At 43.2% G+C, this 20,978-nt stretch overlaps 1 protein-coding gene and 1 long non-coding RNA gene across 2 annotated transcripts; one reads left to right on the top strand and one right to left on the bottom strand.

Annotated features, from left to right (window-relative positions):
• Positions 1 to 4,773: 4,773 nt before the first annotated feature.
• LOC138108700 (WD repeat and coiled-coil-containing protein) lies at positions 4,774 to 12,921 on the bottom strand. Its single transcript, XM_069011702.1, has 5 exons — positions 12,823 to 12,921; positions 12,353 to 12,470; positions 8,706 to 10,575; positions 7,169 to 7,286; positions 4,774 to 5,375 (listed from the first exon to the last, which is right to left on the bottom strand). The coding sequence occupies exons 3-5, from the start codon at positions 10,554 to 10,556 to the stop codon at positions 5,110 to 5,112; spliced, it is 2,235 nt and encodes a 744-aa protein (XP_068867803.1). The 5' UTR covers positions 10,557 to 10,575; positions 12,353 to 12,470; positions 12,823 to 12,921; the 3' UTR covers positions 4,774 to 5,109.
• Positions 12,922 to 13,059: 138 nt separating this feature from the next.
• On the top strand, positions 13,060 to 19,507 carry LOC138107422 (uncharacterized). The gene is made up of 3 exons (XR_011149511.1): positions 13,060 to 13,235; positions 16,206 to 16,287; positions 19,201 to 19,507. It is a non-coding gene; the product is annotated as an uncharacterized lncRNA (long non-coding RNA).
• Positions 19,508 to 20,978: the final 1,471 nt, after the last annotated feature.

Raw genomic sequence — 20,978 nt, forward strand, 5'->3', positions numbered from 1 at the left:
GTTGACAACCATTCGGATTAAATGCTAATCTGATGTAAACCTTTTGCCTTCCTGCTGATTGGCAGTAACGGGGCCAGGTTCAGTCTCCAGGGGTTCTCCTTCAGGTAATATCCAAATACAGTAATAAGAATATGGGAGATTGGATTAAACCAGCTGGGTGCCTAATGGACAGCACTTCCCCACCTGCACACCGGCAATTCCAACAAATAGAGGAAGAAAAGAGAAGGGTAACAGAGTTAAGTGTCACTGGGTAGTGCTCTGTAATGCAAATCATGTCCAATTCCTTGTCCTTGCTGAGTGTAGCAAGGGCAGCCCAAATCTTCCACACTGGGCTGGTTACTGGCAGTCAGTAGCTGAACTGGTCACCAGTCATAAAATCATGGAATCACTACAGTTACAAAAAACCTTTAAGATCATCAAGTCTAACCATCAACCCAGTCTTTTCTTCCCAGTTTGATCCTCTTTCCTGCCTAACAATATTGCTGAAACCTTCCAAGGTTACCCGCATCCTGAGAGTTCCTGCTGGTGATCAGGTAACCCCATATCCGAGCTGCTGTTCCCACCAGGCACTGATGGAGAGGATGCTGGGGGCCCCCAGCTGTGCCTCCAAGTTCCCCTCCTGCCTCACGGTCCCCTGCCTGCCCCTGAGCTCACTGACCAGCCTTGGCTTAGCTGGATTAGTTCCCTTGTGTTGAGTCCCCCACGTTAACAGGTGGACACTACCTTGGACATCTGTCCCTGGGGAGTCCCTGAAGGCTGAGACCTTCTGCGTCAGGTCACTGGATTTTCAGGAAAGGCTCTGAAGTTCTGAGTACTAATTCCTTAAGTCACTCCTGCACTTTAAAAGAATTGCTACTTGATTCAATCCTTTCTGCATCCTCTCATCTTTATTCACCTTCAGCATTCCAAGGAAAGTAGTTAAAGTGGATAACATCTTAAAGCAAACTGCTTTTTGGTTCAGAGTTCGTTTCCAAGTATCACTTGTTCACCTTCTTCTCTGCTTGCCTTTCTGGGCTGCAGACAGAAAGCACAGAATTAAATCAAGCTTCTTGAGAGGAGGAGTTTCCACCAGGGAAACTCATGTCCTTTCAGGCCTGGTATCTGTTGTCCAGCTCTAAGATGAGGAAGAGAGAGCAAGTTAGCTCAAAGTCCCATACAAGAGACTACAGCTGTTTAGTGGTCAATCATATACCTCAGATAAATTTCATATCATAGTTACGTAAAAACAGTCTCAAAATGTTACAATAGCTTTTTCCTTAAGAAAACTTCTAGACTGATTGATAGGAAGGTCAGTTGGATTCATACAACTGGTGGGTGCAGGAGGGAATTTTGTTTTCGTGCAATTTCACTGTAGGTTTTTTTTTACCTTTATTCTCTGCAATTCCACAGTTCAGATGTTCAGCAAGAGTGCTGAGTATGGTTACAAGAATGTGTGTATGCTGTAGGCTTAAAGTATGAAATCAGGTGGCTTTCACTTCACAAAGCACCAAACCTGCTGCACAAACCAGATGCTAACTCACTGAGAAGCTTCACTCAAAAGATGAAGCGGCAGCATCTGTCTGTCCCCGAGGCAGAGAAGGAAACTTTTTGCTATGTTGCACCTGAGAATTTGCAGTCTCTGAAGACACAAACGGGCACGACAGAGCTGAACAAAGAGAGGGCACTTTTAAGCTGTGGCACTTTTCAGAGGGGTTGGGTCCTCAGTACCACTTAGAGACGTTAGACAGCAGCAGCCTCTAACCCCAGCTGGAGAGCAGCAGCACTGCTGGCTGACAGGGAAACGTGTTTGCTCTGAAAGTGTGGAAGCAGAACTAAACCTTATTTCCTGATCTATTTCTTATCCCAAATGATCTTAGATGAGACTATGACTTTCAGCTACACCCTTCAGCTGCATGTCCTCACTTTTGCTGTGCCCTGCTGTAGATGGTGAGGAAGGATTGCTCAGGTCTCATGGAACTGATGGTCGTTTGCTCAGCTTCACTGATAAAGCTCCACTCTGGAGGCCCAGCACCCATCCCCTGCCAGGCTGTTTTTGCTGATATACGTGGAATCATCATGGAATTTCATCTGTTTTACCTAGAGGATGTTTTTGCCTGCCTAGGGCTTGTCACCGTGATGATGTAACAGGTTTACATTGGCTGAGAAGTTTCTGTTCAAACTGGCTGCAGCCCACGAAGGTTTCCCTTGTGTTTCCAAAATAAACTCGCTCTTTGGTCACCTTCAAAGTCATGGAATGAAATCTGCACATTTCGACATCCAGCAGGTTCAGCAATTCCCACAGTTGCTGGCTGCGTTGGATCGTGAGTCTCAGTGCACAGAAGTACCTGCTGACATCAGTGGGATGAAGCAGCTGCCCCAGACTCCTGGCAAAGTCTCAGCTGGGCTGAGCTGGCCAAGCAGAGAGAATGGGCAACTCCAGAATTCCCAAAGGGGCTTGTAGGCGTGAAAGAAAAGCCATAAGAGAAGAAAGTTCCTTAAAACCCTGCAGTCTTCTTTTAGAGATTCTTGGATTAGGCTTGGTACTTTTTCAATGATTTGGGCCTTCTTTTAACATTCAGCTTTGGTGCAGATAATCCTGTAAGTTTAGAAATGGCCTTTTGATTAGAAATCAAGCAGCCCTGACAGTAAATACTTGGGGGTGTTGGTTGACACATGATTCCGTGTGTCTTGGGGTGACTTTATGACGTGTATCCCATATCGCTGCCCTATGCCCAGAAATTAAGTTTTCTGCCTTTCTGTGCCTTTAAACTGAGCCTGAGAGGGGGAAGGAAAAACTGAGCAAAACTTTTTCAAAGCAGTTTGCAGCTTGTTCAAGGTCACACAGAGACAGCGACTTTTTTTCAGCTGCGGCAGGAGAGCGGGAGGGAAGGGAAGCACCCGGCTTGCTTTTCTTTCCAGTCGGCTTTTAGCAGGTTTTTTCCTCAACTCCTTTTCCTCCAGAGGGTTGAACTTTGTTTTCCTGGGGCTGTGTTTTTTTCCTTTTCTCTCTGCTGGACTGTTTCAACATCAGAATACATTGGGAGGACTTTCCACCGAGGCCTTGGCCCTGGAGGTGGGCCCACCACCCCGTCCCAGCTCCAAGGAGGGGGAGAGAGAGATCTATGGAAGGACTCTGAAATTTTCCCAGGTTTCTCTCAGCAGATCGAGAGGTTTTATTATTTAGCATCATTATCTTTTTCCTGTGTGTTTGTTAAATAAATAGTTTTTATCTCTTTCACTTTCCTTCGAGGAAAATTTATTTTTTCCTGAACCTGGTGGGGGAGGGATGGTCGTGACCTGCCTTCTCTCAGAGGATATATTTCTAAATTTGGCCAAAATGGAACACCGTGATTCCATGAAATAAGCAAGTCTCTTAACATAAGGATTTCATTCTTCCAGTATTTCTAGGGTTATATTTTAAATGCAGCATTTGTCCACATGCAGAGAACATACCATAAAGAACCAGTGTAATCTGTTGACCAAACTATTAAGAGCTTTTAGCAGGTGTCGTGCACTTGCTGTGTCTGCTCCAGTTACCCCACACAGCAATGTCCTGTGCATAGCTAAGTCCTTGGTGGTCACCTGGGGAGCTGGAAGAACTCCACAGATTGGTGCAACCTGAGATGAAGCACACTTCTGGTGGGAGGCACTGTCTTTTGTCAATCTAATACAAATAGTAACAATTCCACAATAAGCAGCTAGTTTTTATACACTGTTTGGCTGCGTAACAAAATTACAGAAGCAGCATTTGAGGCGTGAGAAATTCAAGGTCAAGGCGTTCTGCAGAGCCAAGAGCGCACAACCCTAACCATCTCCTCCCATGGGTTAGTGGGATGTTGGAACCAGGAACAAGCATGAAAAAGAACTATCAGGCAGCTTGAAAAAAACATGGACCATCCCCAGCATCCAGCCTGCTTTGAACCCACACCCAGTGCTGACGCTCTGGATTCAGTGACTTTCTGGTAAGGAGAGGTGTAATCATGGTCCACCTTCTGATTAAACAGTGACAATTACTGAGAAGTGAAAATTGTTATGTAAAGGATTGAGCCCACAACTGCCAAATTATTTCACCTCGTTCCCTCCTCCCCTGTTTGTCAAAAGCTGTAACTTGCAGTTTCACCACCCAACACTGAGCGCACTCTGCAGCTTTTGCTAGCGTTGCATGTTTAATACAGTATTTTTGTGGACAGATTTCTTTTGACAGTGGCTAAATTTCCAAATAGGCAATGAAAAAATAAGAGATTATCTTAGTCCTGAGACAGCAGCACCGATTATATAATCTAGTTGCTTGATGCCTTTTCACACAGTAAGTGCCACTGTGAAAGCCTGATAAACTGCTTAATGTTATCATGCTGTGATTTTATGGGGAGCAATCTTAGATTAGTCTTTTCTTCAGTGCTGCAATCCATGTTACATAAACTTGTGCTTACATAAACTTTTTCTAAATTTCCCCTCTGCATTTTCTCTCACTACAAAAGCCCATAGAACATTTTCTTCTGTCAGACTTTAACTGAATGCTCAAGTCACAAAAGATGAGACACGTGACAACCACTTCCCCATATCCACAGAGATGGAAGCAGAGAGGTGATATGGGCAGGTACAGGAGGGGAAAAGGATTTCACTTCCATACAATATGGAAGTTCCACATAATCCTACTTTATACCAAACTCCATGACCCTACACTGGTGCTGACACCATTGCAAACCCAGGTACACTTCTGCAGGCACTGCTCCTAAATAACACCAGTGTAATATTTCAGGCTTTAGCAGAAGAGAGGAAACAGGGGACAATGCAGCATTTTGAAGGATTTCTTTATTACCCAAGTTTACTATTACCTAAAAACACCAATGTATTAAAGACCAAGATGGAAACTTGAGCTCAGAAACTTGTAAGAACGCACATTTTCAATCTCATCTGTACTGCAAGAGGCATAGTTAAAAAACACTGCTCAGTATAAAAAAAAGTTAATGTTTCCAAGGATCAAATAAATAATTTACAATGCAACAAAAAAAATTACAGAAATTGTACAGAGATTTGAGACTGTGTTGATAATTTGCAGTCCCATACAGTAAACATAAAAGCCTCCCATCATCAGACAGGCATTGCAAAACCACTGTCAAAAACTACATTTTAATTGCTGGGCTGCTCTGAAGGGCTGCTGCTGTCCAAGGTCTTGGAGGAGCAGTCCCTGAAGACTTCCAGAGAACTGGTGATATCCAGGCTTTCAGAAGAAGTGGATCTACACCCCTGTGTGGAACTGATGATGTCCAAAGTTTTGGAGGAGCAGGCACTGTAGCCTTTTGCACTGGCATCTCTGATGAGGATCTCCTGTGTGGATGTAAACATTAACGGGATGAAGCCCTCGCTGTCCGCTGTGAGAACGATCCAAGAAGAACCTGTGAAGACAGGCACATGGCTCTTGATTAATTTTTGTGTAATTGGGTATATTTAAGGTAAAAAATAAATTTCTTCTAGAATTAAATGCTTCTGTATATTTACAGCTTTCTAGGAAAAAAAAAAGTATACTGGTTGTACAGAAAAGATACAGGTTGTACAATCTCAAAAATAAAGGACACTTGGTAACTGTGATGGATTTTGCCACTAGGAAATGAGACAACAATAAATGCACACTTCAAATGAGGAGGAGGAATGAAAGTCTGAACAGAATTCATAAGCATCCACACTTGGTTTTAATTAGATATTGATAAGCTATTTCACAGTGCTAAAGCTGTGTAGATACTATAAAAAGCAGAGATTTAGTAAATTAAATGACAAATTAATGTAATAAAGACAACTTAGAAACTGCTTTTATTATGTAATTTCACTATACTTAATTCCAAGAAGTGCAAGGAAGAAATACTTTAAAATACTGTACAAATCCAACATCTCTGGTCCATTTGCTATTTGACTTCATCATGAGCATTTGTTTTACAATCTGAATCTGAAACCCTGACTTCTACCAATACAGATAAACCAGAAAATTTTTCTATTTTTATCCATTGAGCTGATGAAGCAAGAAAATAGAGCTCGTGGTGGGTAAGGGAATTCAGAGAAGCATTTCCAGCTGTTTGTAAATTTACATTATGTAACTTTACATCACAAGTGAGGTCACAGAAAGATTGTAGCTTAAAAGCACACAACCCTCTAATCTTTTGGCTTAATTTGGACCAGACTTGAGTCAAAAATCAATACAACTCAGGATTTGAAAATACTATTCCTACTTTTCATCTGTATAGTTCAAACAAACATTCCACCAACAATTCATTAGGAGAACTAAAGCTTGGACAATGGCAAGACCAGCAGCCATAGGCTTTGGGATGGTTGCTCAGTGATCTGCAAGCAGGCAGAGAGCAGATACAGGGGGCAAGTAGATGGAATACAGCACAGGGAATACCTGTATTAGTGAGGGATCATATCCCAAAGTGTGTTTTCTACCTTTGCCCAGAGTGTGACACTCAGAATTGACACACACACAGACACATGGGATGGGCATGGCATGAACTGGTAACAGCAGAGGAGATACAGCAGTAAGAGAGGCAGCTTTCTTCACAGAAAAAGCTGATGTGAAATGCTCTGCTGAAGTGTACAGAGCTGCTTCTGTGCTACAGGATTTCCTAAAGCAGACTAGATACTGGAGCTACAGATTCAAATATAGAATGCTGTTCTCCCAAAACCACCAGTCAACCCCACCCTCCTTGTTACTCAGACTTCTCTCTTTAGAACAGATGACAAGAAGTAAAACACTGTCTGAAAGTAACAGTGTTATAACTAGTATAACTAGTTACTTGATACGGGGGCATCAATATGTAGTTTTGCTCTTCTTTTTTTTTATAATGTAAAGATTCTTCTCAGTAAAAGAAGATTCAGAGAAGAATTTTTACCTTAAAAAAAAAGGCAAATTTTATTAATCTTTCATTATTTATTCCTTGGGTTTTTCCCTGGATGGAATATGCATATTGCTGTTGCTCCCTAAGAATGTCACGAAGAATCACAGAATGGTTTGGGTAGGAAGGGACCTTAAAGCTCATCCAGTTCCATCCCCCTGCCATGGGCAGGGACACCTTCCACTAGACCAGGGTGCTCCAAATTCCATCCAGCCTGGCCTTGGGGCACTTCCAAGGATGGGGCAGCCACAGCTTCTGTGGCAATGTGTCTGAAGTGTTTGTACTCTTGGATAATCCCAACATACCGTGCTGCATTTCTACAAGGGAGAGGTTGAACAGCTGCTGGACGATATTTAGGCGGAGTTTACCACCACAGAGAAGAACAGCCCGACTTTCATCTGCATCACTTTTGGAAAGCTGCTTCTGCAAATGCAAGAAACAGTCATTAGCTACTTGATGTATAGTTAAAATAGGATTAATCAAAACAGGATCACAGATGTGTCTTCAGTGGCATCATTTACAGAAAGTCAAATGCTACATACATTCAGACCCGTTTGCAAGATTTATCCTTTAAAGTCTCAGCTCTCAAAGTGTTGATGGGTGAGTGACAGCAGCAAGGAACAGTGCTCATCCAGCATGTCAGAACAGGAGAGAAAATCATACACTGCTGCTGAAGAAACCATGAGATTCATCCACACCAGAATCCTTATCCTCATCCTTCCATCTGTGAGGGACATTTCCCCAGGGAGTTTGTAAAGCTGCAGGTTTTCCACCCCCATGTCCCCCCACCCATCCCTGATCCAACTTCAGAGGTGAAAACTCCTGCTCATGGATGTTGGGGTGAGGAACAAGCTCAGAAGGGCTTGTTTGTCCCATCCCTGACCTCACTGCCCCAAGCCTTAAATCCAAAAACAATCTTCAAAGAATATGCCCAGTAGGGCAGAACAAAGCATTTTCTAGATCTGTTATTGCAATTATTAAATGTTTACAATGGGAAACAGTGAAGAGAGTAGGGAATATGATCTAGAACTTAAGAGTTCAATGCTACAAAAGTTGGTAATTTTTTGCAATAATAAAGTTTAAAAGTAAGAGCTAATTCAAAGTAAAATGACAGTTTAAATTACTTTGAATATTGACTAGGGTTTATTAATCCGAATTCTAGAAGCCACCTAGTAGATCTGTGCCAAGTTTTGACAATCAGGTAATTTACCCTTTCTAGCATGTGATTTGCAAGAGCAGATCTTTCAGCCAAAGAAAGTGTTTTTCACATGAAATTTCACTTTAAATCCATTTTTAAGCTATGTTAATGGAATTGTGTCCCTAAGGGTGTCTTTCCTCCTTGGATGGTGCTCTCAATGCTAATTAGCAACACTTCTGTTTCAAAGACAAAGCAATTTGCTTTTGTTACAGTCTTCATTATTTTAGTTTTCCTCACAGGACAGCAGGAGATTGATACCAATTCCCACACATGGAAATCTTCACTTGTCTAAACTTCTATACAACAAGATTTAGAAGTTGCCTAGGAAAAGCACTCCCTTCCTACAACTCCATAAAGGGCTTTAATTCTGCAACTGAGCTGCCACATGTGGGTCCTCTAGAGTCCAGCAGCCTCTGTGCAGAGCTGAGGGGCTTGGCCCAGTGTGAGGTGGGGACAGGGAGCTGCACATTCTTGGGTATCCCACTGCTTTAGAAACACTGGAAGCCTGCAGAGTAATGGGATTTATAACCACAGTTCCACCTGCAGGAACAGGATGGAAATCCTACTGACTGTTACTTGAGCATTACAAAGAACATACAGTCATAAACAGGTTTCACCATTAAGGTGTCCAATATTAAAATTACCTGGCAGGTGATGTTAATAAAAGAGGGTTCCTGAGAAGATGGGTACGCTGGAAGATTTCTCTTCCCAGATTTTAGTAGCTCAGTTAATTCACAGAGATGGTGCTGCAATTCTGTGAAGTTACCAGACAATTTTTCCACATTTTTCAAAAAGTAACTAGCCTCCTTTTCACTGAACAGGTTACTCTTGTAAGAATTGGGTATTTTGGAAGCTGCCTCAGGCTGCCTTTTTGGGGACGTTGGCTTGTTCGAAGCGTTAGATAGTGCCACACTCCGATTAACTGGCTCAGCATCCAGAGTCTCGACAGCTGGAGGAAAATTCATGGAAATCTTTTTGTCTTTGAGGTTGCTGATGTTCAACACCAAGTTTTGGTCATAAACAGGACTCTTGATTTCTTCAATGAGTTTCCTTCGGCTCGTAGGGGACTGGAGGGCAGAGCGATCTGGTATCAGGAGCCCACGGCTGAGAGGGTGGACCTCTCTAGAGGGATCATGAGGAACACTGGAAAGGTTCAAACTGGAGCTGCCATCAGCTGACACAGGCATTGAAGAACCCATTTCAAATATTAGCTCCTTAATCATCAATCGGATCATGTATTTGTCTGATCTTGAAGAGGGAAGAAAAGCAGGGTCAGTGAATTTTTGTCTTCCAACCAGTATCAGTAACAATTTCTTGGTCAAGAAGCACAAACCTTTTGGCTTCTCGCTTTTCTCTAGCTGAATTTGTTGAATATTGGGTAAATTGGATGAAGTCAGTGAATAGACTAAAATAACGTTACAAGTATTGGAGGCAACAGAGACAGTTTGAGTTTTGGAGTCAAAAGCCATTATATCAGGAACCAGAATGCCTGGGATGCTCACTTTTTTGGTAGAGGTAACCTTTCTTTCAAAAGTCACCAAGATGAGGTGTGAGGAATCTTGGCCACTTCCTGTCAGGTAGTCCTTGGGCCTCAGGTGAAGGAGAGGGCTGGAATCAACACCCTGCTTGCTAGAAAGTATGTGAGTTAGATCCACGGGAGATGTAACCACAGACAAGGGCTTCTCAGAGTCCAGTGACTTCTTCCCTCCATCCAAGGAATACTCTTCCTCCCCACACAAGCTGGACTGTGAGGGGAAGGACTCGGTTTCAACGCTTGATGGAACTTCGAAGGCAACACCAGCATTTAAGCCACAGATTTTGTCCAGAGGGAGCTCGGTGGCAACAGCGACTTGTAAATTCTGTGTAGCTTCCACGGCACAGATGTAGCCTCCCACATCAAAGATGGGGCAAAAAGAGCAAGCACTCAGTGTTTTCTGAGCATCATCCCAAATGTAAGAATGGAGGGCACTGCCCACCCCAACGACCAAGCGATCTCCTTCCTTGGTCCAACAGGCGCAGTGGATGAGCCCACTGCCCTTGATGTCCGCGTTAATTCTGGAGTTGTTCAGGTGGACAGAGGGCAAGACGGAGGCGTCCCGGGTGGTCAGCACAGCTAAGACCTCCTTGCTGGGATGCCACACGCAGCCCTGGGGGAGCACGGGGTACGGCTCGCTGATGTCGCAGACCTGGGAAACCAGGAGCTTGTTTCTGTCGGCACCGTTGAAGCAGAGCTGCCAAATGGTGATGTGCTTTTTGTGCTGCACGGCCAGCAGGGCCGGGGCCTCGGCGGGACTCGGGCCCCAGTACAGCCCGTGCACGTGTTCAAACTGACCCACCACGCTCGAGTCACCGAATTTGGGCTCTCCGTTCTGCAGCTGCAGCGCAGTCAGGATCACCTGCTTCCCGTCCGTCCAGGCCAGCCCGAGCACGGGGTGAATGGCCTGGTGCAAGGCATTGAGGCCAGTTCGCAGGAGCTTTGCCTTTCCCAGCTCCATGACTTTTAAAGTGAAACATCTACACAGAACAGAATGAGAAGGAAAAATAAATTATTGCAGAGGATAGAGGACAATACCTGGATGATTATTTAGCTTATGACCCTGCCAGTGCTGGACTTCTCCTTCCAGTGAAGTCAATATACATGTAATGTTCACCCTATGCTTAATTCCCAGCCCAATAATTTTTTTAATGATGTTTCCACCATGAAATGCAATTTTAAGAGAAAAAAACTTTGCTATTTCTACAGACTTACCATCAAATTTCTGCATTTTCATCACAAGACCAGTCCTTTCATTCTAATCAGTAAGTTGCTGTTCTCAGAATATTTTCTAATTACTTCAATATCAACAATTCTCAAAATACTGCTGCTGCTCACTCTCAACTTCCTGGACCATTTGTGGTCAGATGAAGTAATGCCTTACAAGTACAACCAAGCATTAATGTATTATCTACAAATCTGATCCTGTATTAAGTGTGTGAGAATGAGGCATTTGGATGCTTATCCCAGAAAGCTCTCTAAGAAAGAAAATTCAGTTTTGAAGAAAGTTAGCATGAAAGCAGATTTTTTCTGAGGAAATGAACAAGAAAAGAATTTAAAAGAAGACGTACACAAGGCATCAACACTATGGAAAACTCCAGGATTTTACATATATTTCTAGTTTTTGAGCTGTGAGCAATCCCTACTCTGTGCACAAAAGCCAGTTCAAAGGAATTGATGGTTTCCTAATTTAAGATCTTCATACAATTAGGCTCAGATGCAAAGCCATGGCACAGAATAAGTTGCAGTTTTAGTAGGAAACATGAAGAACAAGAAGAAACGTTTTTAGAAAGTAAAATCTGTCAAACTGGAAGAGTTTATCACAATGTGCAGGGCCTGGCATCACTCAGTATTTTAATTATTTGTGGACCACCCTAAACTTGCAGGAAGAGGACTGCATGACTGGATTTCAAAGATTCAAATTGTATAGAAAGTTATGTTTTTTATGGCCAAGGTAGCTTCTTCTCAACCTAATACAAGTGCAAAATAATATACTTAGTAAAGAAAAAACCCACCAACTTGGATACCTCTCCAGAAATAATTCCCTAGGTAGAGGTATAGCAAAAAAAAAGATCTGGCTTACAGTGGATCACAAACTGAATATTTCAGTAATGTAAGAATGTTGCCAGGTAAGAATAGTTAATTCTGGAATGTTTTAAGAGGGATGCCATACACAAGGGATATAATTACCCCACTTCCTCATTGCTAACAGTATCTCCACTGCACCTACTTCTGAGTTCAAGGATGATGGAAATGCTTAACAAAGCTCAGGGATCAGAGAAACACAGGAAGTGGGGTCTCTGTCTGGAGAAGACTGTGAGTCGAAACTTGAGAACATCCACCAGCCCAATGACAGAACATCCATCCACTGTTCTCCTGGTATACTCTGGATAGTGCATGATAATAATCAGCTTAGTTTCAACAAAGATTTAGGTCAGCTACTAAGGAAAAATTCTGACTATAAGTGATAGCTAAGCATGGAAGCAGGTTACCTTGGAGAGGAGGGAAAGGCACTCCATTAATTTCATAATCTGTAAGAGCCAATTAAGGAAATGTCTGTCAGGGATAAGTTTAAGTACACTGAATCCTGCCTCACAGGAGAGCACTCAAGATACTTCTAATGCAACTTCTCCACCATCTACCCAGCCTCTCCTCTATAATCAACCTCAGTCCTGTTAAGCAGCCACCACTTCCAGGAAAATTAACATTGGATGTTCGCTGTGCTCAGAACCGCACATGCTGCTGGGCAATACTTACTGGTGGCAGGGAGATACGAGATAATGTGCCTCATAAGACACACCAAGATGCTAAAGCCTCCGGGGCCATCTGGAGAGGTTCCTGTGTCACAAGGGGCGTTTGCACTATCCCAGCGGATCTGGAAAGCAAAAAGAGCGAGAGACCCACTGGTCAACGGATTCCAGTGCCCTGTGCCCAAACCCACACCGCCTCCGGCGGCGCCCGGCCCAGCCCCAGCTCCCCAGGCAGGAGTCACACCACAGGCCGGGTGCTCGGCGAAATGCGGTGCCCGTCCCAGCCCCGGGGCAGAGGAGCCGCCGCAGGGACGCCCCGGCACCGGGCGGCCACGGCAGCAGCGGGCCGGGGAGCGCGCACGAACCGCCCGCCTGCGCCGCCGCTCCCTGCGCGGGCCCGCCCGCACCGATATTCCCGGCCTCCCCGGCGGCCCGTCCACCGCCTCTCCGCCCCGCCGCGGCCGCGGCCTCGCTCACCCGCCCTGCCGGCGGCCCGGCCCGGCCCGGCTCCGGTGAGGCGGTCCCGAGGCCGCGCAGCCCCGGCGGCGCTGGGCTGAGGCGGGCACCGCCTTCCCGCAGGGCTGGGCCCGCCTCCCGCTCCGCACGGCCTGGCCCAGCACGGCCTGGCACCGCCCGGCCGCGGGGGGCGCCAGCGCCGCTCGGCGCGCCCGGACGCTCTGCGGCGGCGGCGCTCTATGGCCCAGCGGGCGCGGCCTGCACGGGGCGGGCGCCTCGCGCCGCTCCTACCGCGGCTCCCCCACGGCGTTTCTGAGGCGCTGCAGGCCCTGAGCGGACGATGGGAGGGGACGGGGATTCACAAATCAGAGGATATCCCCAGCTGGGAGGCACCCGCGAGGATCATCGAGACCAACTCCTGTGCGCAGACCACCGCAAGAATCACGCCATGTACCTGAGAACGCTTCTTCAGCTCAGGGTTGGTGTTGTGAGCACTGCCCTGCGGAGCCTGTTTCAGTGCCCAGCCACCCTCTAGGTGGAGAACTTTTCCTGATACCCAGCCTAAACCTCTCCTGACATAACTCCATGTCATTCCCTCGGCTCCTGTCACTGGTTGCCAGAGGGATCAGTGTCTGCCCCTCTGTTGCCCCTCATGAGGATGTTGAAAACCACAATGAGGTGTCCTGTCCCCTCAGTCTCCTCCAGTCTGGACAACTTGAGTGCCCTCAGCTGCTCCTCATAAGACTTCCCTTCCAGACCCCTTACCATCCTCGTGGCCCTCCTTTGGATGTCTTTTTTATATTGTGGCACTCAAAACTGCACACAAGGACTCGAGGTGCGGCCACACCAGCGCAGAGCAGAGAGGGAGAATCCCCTCCCTGGACGAGCTGTCGGTGCTGTGCCTGATGCACCCCAGGGCGTGGTTGGCATCAAGCAAAGCATCACCAGCCAGTCTAAGGAGGTGATTGTCCTGCTCTTGTCACTTCCATCACCCCAGGGGTCATCCACTGTGTGACACTGCCACACAGCACCCCCAGCCTGCTCACACCTGTGTGGCTCTTGGAGAGGCCTGAGGAAGTGGCACGGAAGAGCAGAGATGCCTCCAGTGGGAGCACATCAGATCCCCAGTGTGGTGTATCCCATCCCGTGAGGTGGTCCCATTGAAGTGAGGAAGGCGTCCAAATTCAGTGCAGAACTACTCCAGCACGACTTACCTGGTCCTAATTTATTGCATCGAGCATAGCTCCTTATAAGTGTCCCAGTCCTTTTAAAAGTTAATTATATTGTGTGACTGTGCCACTTTGCCACTCCTCAGCACTGCAGAGCAGTGGGATCGTCATTTTTGAAACCCACACTCTTGATAGGATGTTGAAACACTGGAAAAGGTGCCGTAAAAAGAGCTGGCAAAGGTGTGGGGAAAAAAATGCTTAAAATAGTTGCAAGGTCAAATATGTAAGTAGCTCAAACTTAGCAAAAAGAACACTAGGTGGTGACTTGGCCATATTGCATGAGTGCCTGTATAAAGGGAAAAAAAAGCACTAAAAAGCTCCTGAAGTTAGTGAAGGAAGGTTTAACAAGAACCATGGATGGATTCAAATATGTAAGACACAGCTGTGAGTCTGGCTGACCACTGGAACAAACTGCCAACTGAGCAACTGCACATTAAAACTTGGTGATTTTCAGGGACATACTATTTTAAATGCAGGTTTTGCCTCAATTTCTGAAAAACTGCTGAAAAAAATTCTGAAAAATTCCTGAGCTCAATAAGTAGATTTCAGATACCTAGGTATCTATGGAATACAAGGTAAAATTCCAGATACTGTATCCAGAAAAGCTCAACATAATTTGACTGTTTCAGACCTAACAGTGCACTTGCAAGATGCTGAAAGGCAGATTGTTGTGTTGGAGAAGGTTTCAAGAACTTTTATGTGCTTGTACTGGCACAGGTTTATGGAAGAAAAATTCCTGCCATTCAAACGGAAAGAAATGAGTTTGTATGTTCCTTTGGAAGCTTGTCCAGTAGATGTGCCCGTGGTATAGAGGCCAGGATGACCAGAGATGGACAATAGGTTTTATGTGAACCATTAGATTTTTGAAATGAAAAAGAGTCTTTCTGCCAGCTTCTGGCACTTGATGGTGTGACTTGCAGTAAATAAATAAATTATACCAAGATTTGAGGTAATGAATAGATTTCCAAAGTTATGCTTTTAGTTTAGAAATGTAAGCAGGGGACCTTAAGGCCAGCTTCTCTGTGGTGCTCCATGAATACACTCTAAGTGTATGAGAATTTGACAGAAAATGAACAAACATGGTTTTGATTTGCCATCTCTATTAATCCTCTGTCATTACTAACAGACAGGATGCAGCTGTAGAGAGAACAGTCCAAAACTAGCCAAAACAGAATGGAAAAGGAAATCTGAAAAAATTCCTATAGTAATCACACAATCATAGAATGGTTTGGGTTGGAAGGGACCTTAAAGATCATCTTGTTCCAATCCCTTGCAGCAGGCAGGGACATCTTCCAGTAGACCAGGTTACTCAGAGCCCCATCCAGCCTGGCCTTGAAACCCTTTGGCAAAAGACAATCCCACCTCCTTCCTCCCCACCACTGTCTTAACTGAACAGCTCACTCAAGCCAATTTCCCAAGAAGTTCTGTCATTCAAATGTTTACTCTACTCTTTGTTTCATAATATCCACTTTTCTCAGCAGTGAGTCTGGCCAAGCAGCACTGTCACTTGGTGGCTGGGACCCTGAGCCACCAGCTGGCTTTATTAGACAGGAACAGTTTTCTGATTATAATTTCAGTCTCACAAAGAATTGTGTTGAACAGTAATGATTTCACTTTTTTTCATATAAAACTTAAATTGACCGCCCATATTAATAGACACAAATAAACATTTAAACCACAGAGAGACCACAGTTTAAGAATGCCTCAAAGACATTTTCATGGTAAATTATTTTTTTTGTTTCCTATGCATATAATTATACAATTAAGTATTTTTAAAGACTTATTTTTGTCATGTTCTGTTATATGTAAACTGCTAATAGAGTTCAACAAATGAACTGAAAATATCGCAAAAACTCAGAGTTAATTGAAAATCTGTAAAATAATATTTTCATTGAAATGGAATTGACTCAACCTACCAGAGAGCCAGAATGGTGTGCAGGTAGTTATTATTACACCAGTTGTTTATTTCCATGCCCAACAGCGTGTGTCTTATTTGTGTAATCACAGCCTGGTTATTTTGGCATGGAGAGCAGCATGAAAATGGCTGGAGGCTGCTTGGCCAGCAGCCACGAGCCATGGCTGGTCACACAGCCACGATGTGCATAGGCACAGTGGTTATTCTTCAGTGGCTGTACTGCAAATAAACATCTCTTGTTTTCTTTCTTTCTTTTCCAGACTTTCCAAGCTGCTCACTGCTAATACATACGATGTGTCTGTGACTTCAAGGATGCAGAACCCCTCAGGAGATGTCTGTAAGGTAGAAAGTGGGTCAATGAAATTATGCAAGGAAAAGTGTTTAAAAGGCTGAAATTGCAGAAATCGTTTCCTGTGGTCATGCTCACTTAAAGCATACATTTTGGCTTTTAAAAACATGTGATTACATTGAGTCAGGCTTATCCTTAAACACTGAACAGACTCACAAATCTGTTCTCAGGCCCTGCATGGAGAGCAGATTTGCCTTCTCATAACTTAATTTGTTGTATCATTTGGGTGTCTGCTTTTCAAATTAGTTGAAACACAACGTTAATAAGAATATAGGAGAGTCTGAGACAGAAGAGTTATGAATACCTGCTAGAGGGAGGGAATGGCAGGGAAGGAAGGTGGAATGGGTGTAATGAAGAGACATGCAGAGATTTTATTTTTGCACTCTGTAGATTTTTTCTTTGCTCTTACTGAACATGTACACATTTAAAGAACATGATGTTACAATGAAAAAGAATAATTTGAAGATACTTTATTTTAGCTTCATAAGCATCATTTAAAAAAAAAGACATATATTTAATCCAGGCTACGGACACTATTGAATGAGCAAATTGATCTCATAATCGTATTTCTTAATGGGAAAACTTAATGAGGCACTACCATGTAATTTAGACCTCTAAAATATGATGTGGTAAAGCCTAGGATGAGTAGCTTAAAGATACAGATGTTTTATGTGTTTTTTATTATCAGATTAAAAATGTTTCTTCTTCATTTTGGGAGCTGATTAGTAATGAAGATAATATAATATGAGCAATTTTGCAGAAAATTGCCTTGTCCTGAGTCAATATCATGATGTCAGAAGAAGTCAGACAATGCTGGGGGGTGTGTGAACAGGATCCTTGAATTGTGTCTGCTCGGCTTGGCTGAGTACAGCCAGATGGGGTCACAGTATTTCCACAGCACAGGCAAAAATGAATTTTGTGCTCTGTACCACAAAGTCTTGCAGGGGATTCCTTGTGGCTCCAGGCTTTGAGGAATGGAGAGGATTAGTGCAAATTTTGGGGATTAGAACAGTGACAAAGTGAGTGGGAATTGCTGCTTTTCTCTACAGCTGTAGCTACCACACCTCTCCTAAAGCAGCTGCCACTGCACTTCTGAGGGCTGCCTTAGCAGGTTGTATTGCACATGTCCAACGCTTTGCTGGTTGTTGGTAGAAACAGAGGAGACTCAGGATGTTGTTTTTATTAGTTTTCAAGCGGTTGTTTCCGACCCCGGGAAGAAGGCATGGGAAATGTACAAAGCTCAAAGCTCACAGGAATGTTTATCACCCTCTGCAGTGGTTCACGCTGTGACAGCCTACCTTTTCTGTGTGTAAAACCTGCACCAGTGCTTTTCTGTGTCTGAAACAGGCTTCAGCTGGGTTCTGCCCACTCTGCTGCGGTTCAGGAAAGACAGGGGACACCAGCGTAGGGCAGAGAAATGAGGTCCCGGGTGGATGTCTGTGAGAGAAACTGAAGAGTGGTGTTGCATGGAGAAAAGGAGACTCAAGGGAGACCTAATGGACAGAACGGTTTTCAAGTGTTTAAGACAGCTGCTGCAAACAAGGACCTAAACTGTGAATAGTCAAAATCTCTGATTTGAGGCAGGAAAACAGACCTCCCAGACCTGGAATAAAGACACTGGAATAAAGCTCTATGTCAACCTGATGTACTTGTGCTGCTGTGCAAGTCCTGCAAAGTAAAAGTCAGTCTCCTGACTTCTGAGTTTGTTGTATACCATAAATAACATGCAAAACCAGAATAGCATAATGTATATTGAAAATAAGATAGCTTCTTAATAGTCTTTCCATTTTAAAATTGATTTGTGTAAGCCAGCCATGTTGTAAATAAGGATTTTTGATATGAGAGTGTTCCTTTGGAATAATCTTTGCAAGGACATTTCCAAGCATACATCTTCAGAGCAAATAATATCTTCTTTTAAATTACACATCCTTGTAACCGTGGTTAATGCAGAACCAAGCTGATACACAAATCACATAATTAAAGATATTTAACACTATCTTGTGAAAGAGGTTGTTCAAATCTTAATCTTTCCAGTAGGCATCTGGATTTCCTTTTCCTTGTGCCACATATGTACACATCTTTTCCCCATCTTCTCTGTTGCTGTGAGAACCCTTTCCTGTACCTATAAACAATTCAGTCCTAGGTACTTCTGTCTCCTACTGACACATTTTCTATTTTCCTTTTATGTAACTAATCTGCAAAAGTACTTCTTTGATCTTTGCTGCTGCTTAGGTTAATCCTGCGTTTCTGGCACACTGTTGTCATGCAGTTTTCTTTTGTGCTATTAACAGGTACAAGTGTTTTGAGATAACAGTGTGTCAATGAAGATCAGTGTAGCTACATTTTGTGCTTATAACAATATCATTGATATCTAAATAAAATGTTAATGACGAAAGGTAGACAGGGAAATATAGATGACAGCTGTGTATGAGTTACATGAGAATAAGAATATTTACAAACTGAATGAAATTGTGACTTGTTTGAAGTTCAAGGGAAACTTTGTCAGTAATTTGCAGTAGAGCCAATATTCTGACTTTTCTTCATTTGACTTAGGTGAAGTTTCTGAGGGAAAGATAACAAGGGAAGCAATTAGCATCATACAAATTAATTATGCTGTCTAAGGTAGGAAACATGTAACAAATGCAATGACCAATATTGAAAATGCTCTGAAGTGTTACACTTAAAAAGAAATTTATTGATATTTAGAGAGACACAGAATTCACTGGCAGATAAAAAGAATGAGCTACAATAGAAAATGGGCCATGTTAGCATTTGTTGGTGTGCTTTCTATGCTGGCACAACTGTGCAGCTGAGCTGTGGGTTGGATTGAGAAACTGATCCACTTTAAGTGTTTTGGTAGGTATCTTTAGCCCTATAAATATTTGAGTCTGTGTATTTCCATCCAGTGACTGCAGGATGAATGAAGAGGGGTCCGATGGAGAATGAGGAGTCCTGTCACCAGTATTGCTTTGGAAAACTTCACCTCCTGCTAAATTTCCATGAGGACACTAGAGCTTTTCTTACACAGCAAAAGTTTATTGTTTGACTGGTGAAATTAGTACATTATTGTGAATTTTGTACTATTTTTAAAAAATAATGTTTGAGAACTGTGTCTTTCTATACTGCCTTTTTTATATTTTTAAAATTTTTAAGTATGTTTGATTGGAAGTGACTGTTGCCTATGAAGTAAACTAAAGTTTGCATTTGCCTGGAGTTTTGGTTTGGTTTTGTCTGTAGTGTCACCCTGTGGTGTTTGGATGCTCTCCTGGCTGTGCACTGCCTTGGCTGGTAAGATGCCATGGAACCTGCACAAGAGGGATGGATCCTTGCTGTTTTGGAGACTCCAATGAGATCTACCCCAATGTCATTAGATGGGGGTAATGGCAGCTCTCTCCTTGTCCATTAGATAATAGCACTAGCAAGAACTACTGAACCTCAGCAAAGTGAGTGTGTATTTAACATCAAGATTGTGAAATTGTGTCAGTCTGTTGAAAAAATGAAGCCACAACATTGACTAATTAAGATATATAGATATAAACATATAAAATTACTATTAACATATAAACCACTAATACATAAATTAATTTCAGTTGCATGTGACAATGGAAAATAAAATACTACTTGCATGTGTGAAATTTCATAACTCCTGGGATTTGCCTTGCCTAACTTCACATGCTTAAATGTCAGGTCAGGTGAGTTCAGCTCTAAAGGATGGATTAGTGCAACCAGGTACTGTATACTGGGTTTTTTTAAGAACAAGTTCAATAAACATCTGACAGGAGTTACTTCAGAATAATTGGCACTGTTTTGGGTTAGAGAGATGGACTTTGCAGCTACATTTTGGGTGGGAAAATGGTCCAATGCTTGTGATTTTCTGTTAAGGCACGAAAACCTGAAAATAAAAATAGCTAAAATTAAGTTCATTGTCCAAGCTGAGAAAACACAGAAGAAAATGGGAATCAGGGGAAAGGAAGTTAGCCTTGATGCTGTTGATGCTATTTCAGTGATTGAAAAGATATTAAAGAAATTCACATGAGTATAGAAAATACTGTTCTAGAGTAATAGAGGGAAAAATGGAAGAACTAGTTGAGGGTAATGCAGGGCCTACTTTATACACTTCCTGCTGTGATCTCTCACTTTTTAGCTATTATAAAGAGTAGTGAAATAATATTTCATTGTGCAAAGTCAGCATCATAAATTGGCCAGCAGAATTTCAGATTACTTTGATTTTGCTGGATTTCATTTGTATATTGTTTTATTATTGTTCTCATGAAACTGTTTTCAAAATCAAAAAAGAAAAAGCCCATGTGGAATACAGAACTTCTGTTGTTAGCATTTTCTCAAGAAGTGGGCCAATACAAAAAAAACCCCATGAAAGTAGACTGCTGCATGCTTAGCAGGTAACTTATGGAAAGAGTAAGGTAAGTTTTAACTTTACTTTGAAGCAGATTGTACTTTTAAGTAAAGCGATAGCAACTCCTAAAAATACACTGGGACGCGTATAAATGTGCTGGATAAAGATGCCGAGTAATTAAAATGGAAATTTAAACTTTGTGTTATATTGTTTATTCCCCACAGGGGAAATGTCTTGGAGGAGCTGGTACCCCATTTAGACTTCTGAGTGCCACTGGTGTGGCATACTGACTGTGGTCATTCTGCTTCCACTTCTAATTTAAGCTCCTAG

The sequence above is a fragment of the Aphelocoma coerulescens genome, chromosome 3, assembly GCF_041296385.1.
Source record: "Aphelocoma coerulescens isolate FSJ_1873_10779 chromosome 3, UR_Acoe_1.0, whole genome shotgun sequence".
NCBI classification, from domain to species: domain Eukaryota; kingdom Metazoa; phylum Chordata; class Aves; order Passeriformes; family Corvidae; genus Aphelocoma; species Aphelocoma coerulescens.

What these genes read in the sequence shown, in the direction of transcription:
- LOC138108700 (XM_069011702.1), bottom strand. Translation starts at nt 10,556, where the DNA reads ATGGAGCTGGGAAAGGCAAAGCTCCTGCGAACTGGCCTCAATGCCTTG. An exon ending in TTATTAACATCACCTGCCAG is followed by an intron (nt 7,287 to 8,705) that starts GTAATTTTAATA and finishes TTGCATTTGCAG; the next exon opens with AAGCAGCTTTCCAAAAGTGA. An exon ending in CCTTGTAGAAATGCAGCACG is followed by an intron (nt 5,376 to 7,168) that starts GTATGTTGGGAT and finishes CTGTCTTCACAG; the next exon opens with GTTCTTCTTGGATCGTTCTC.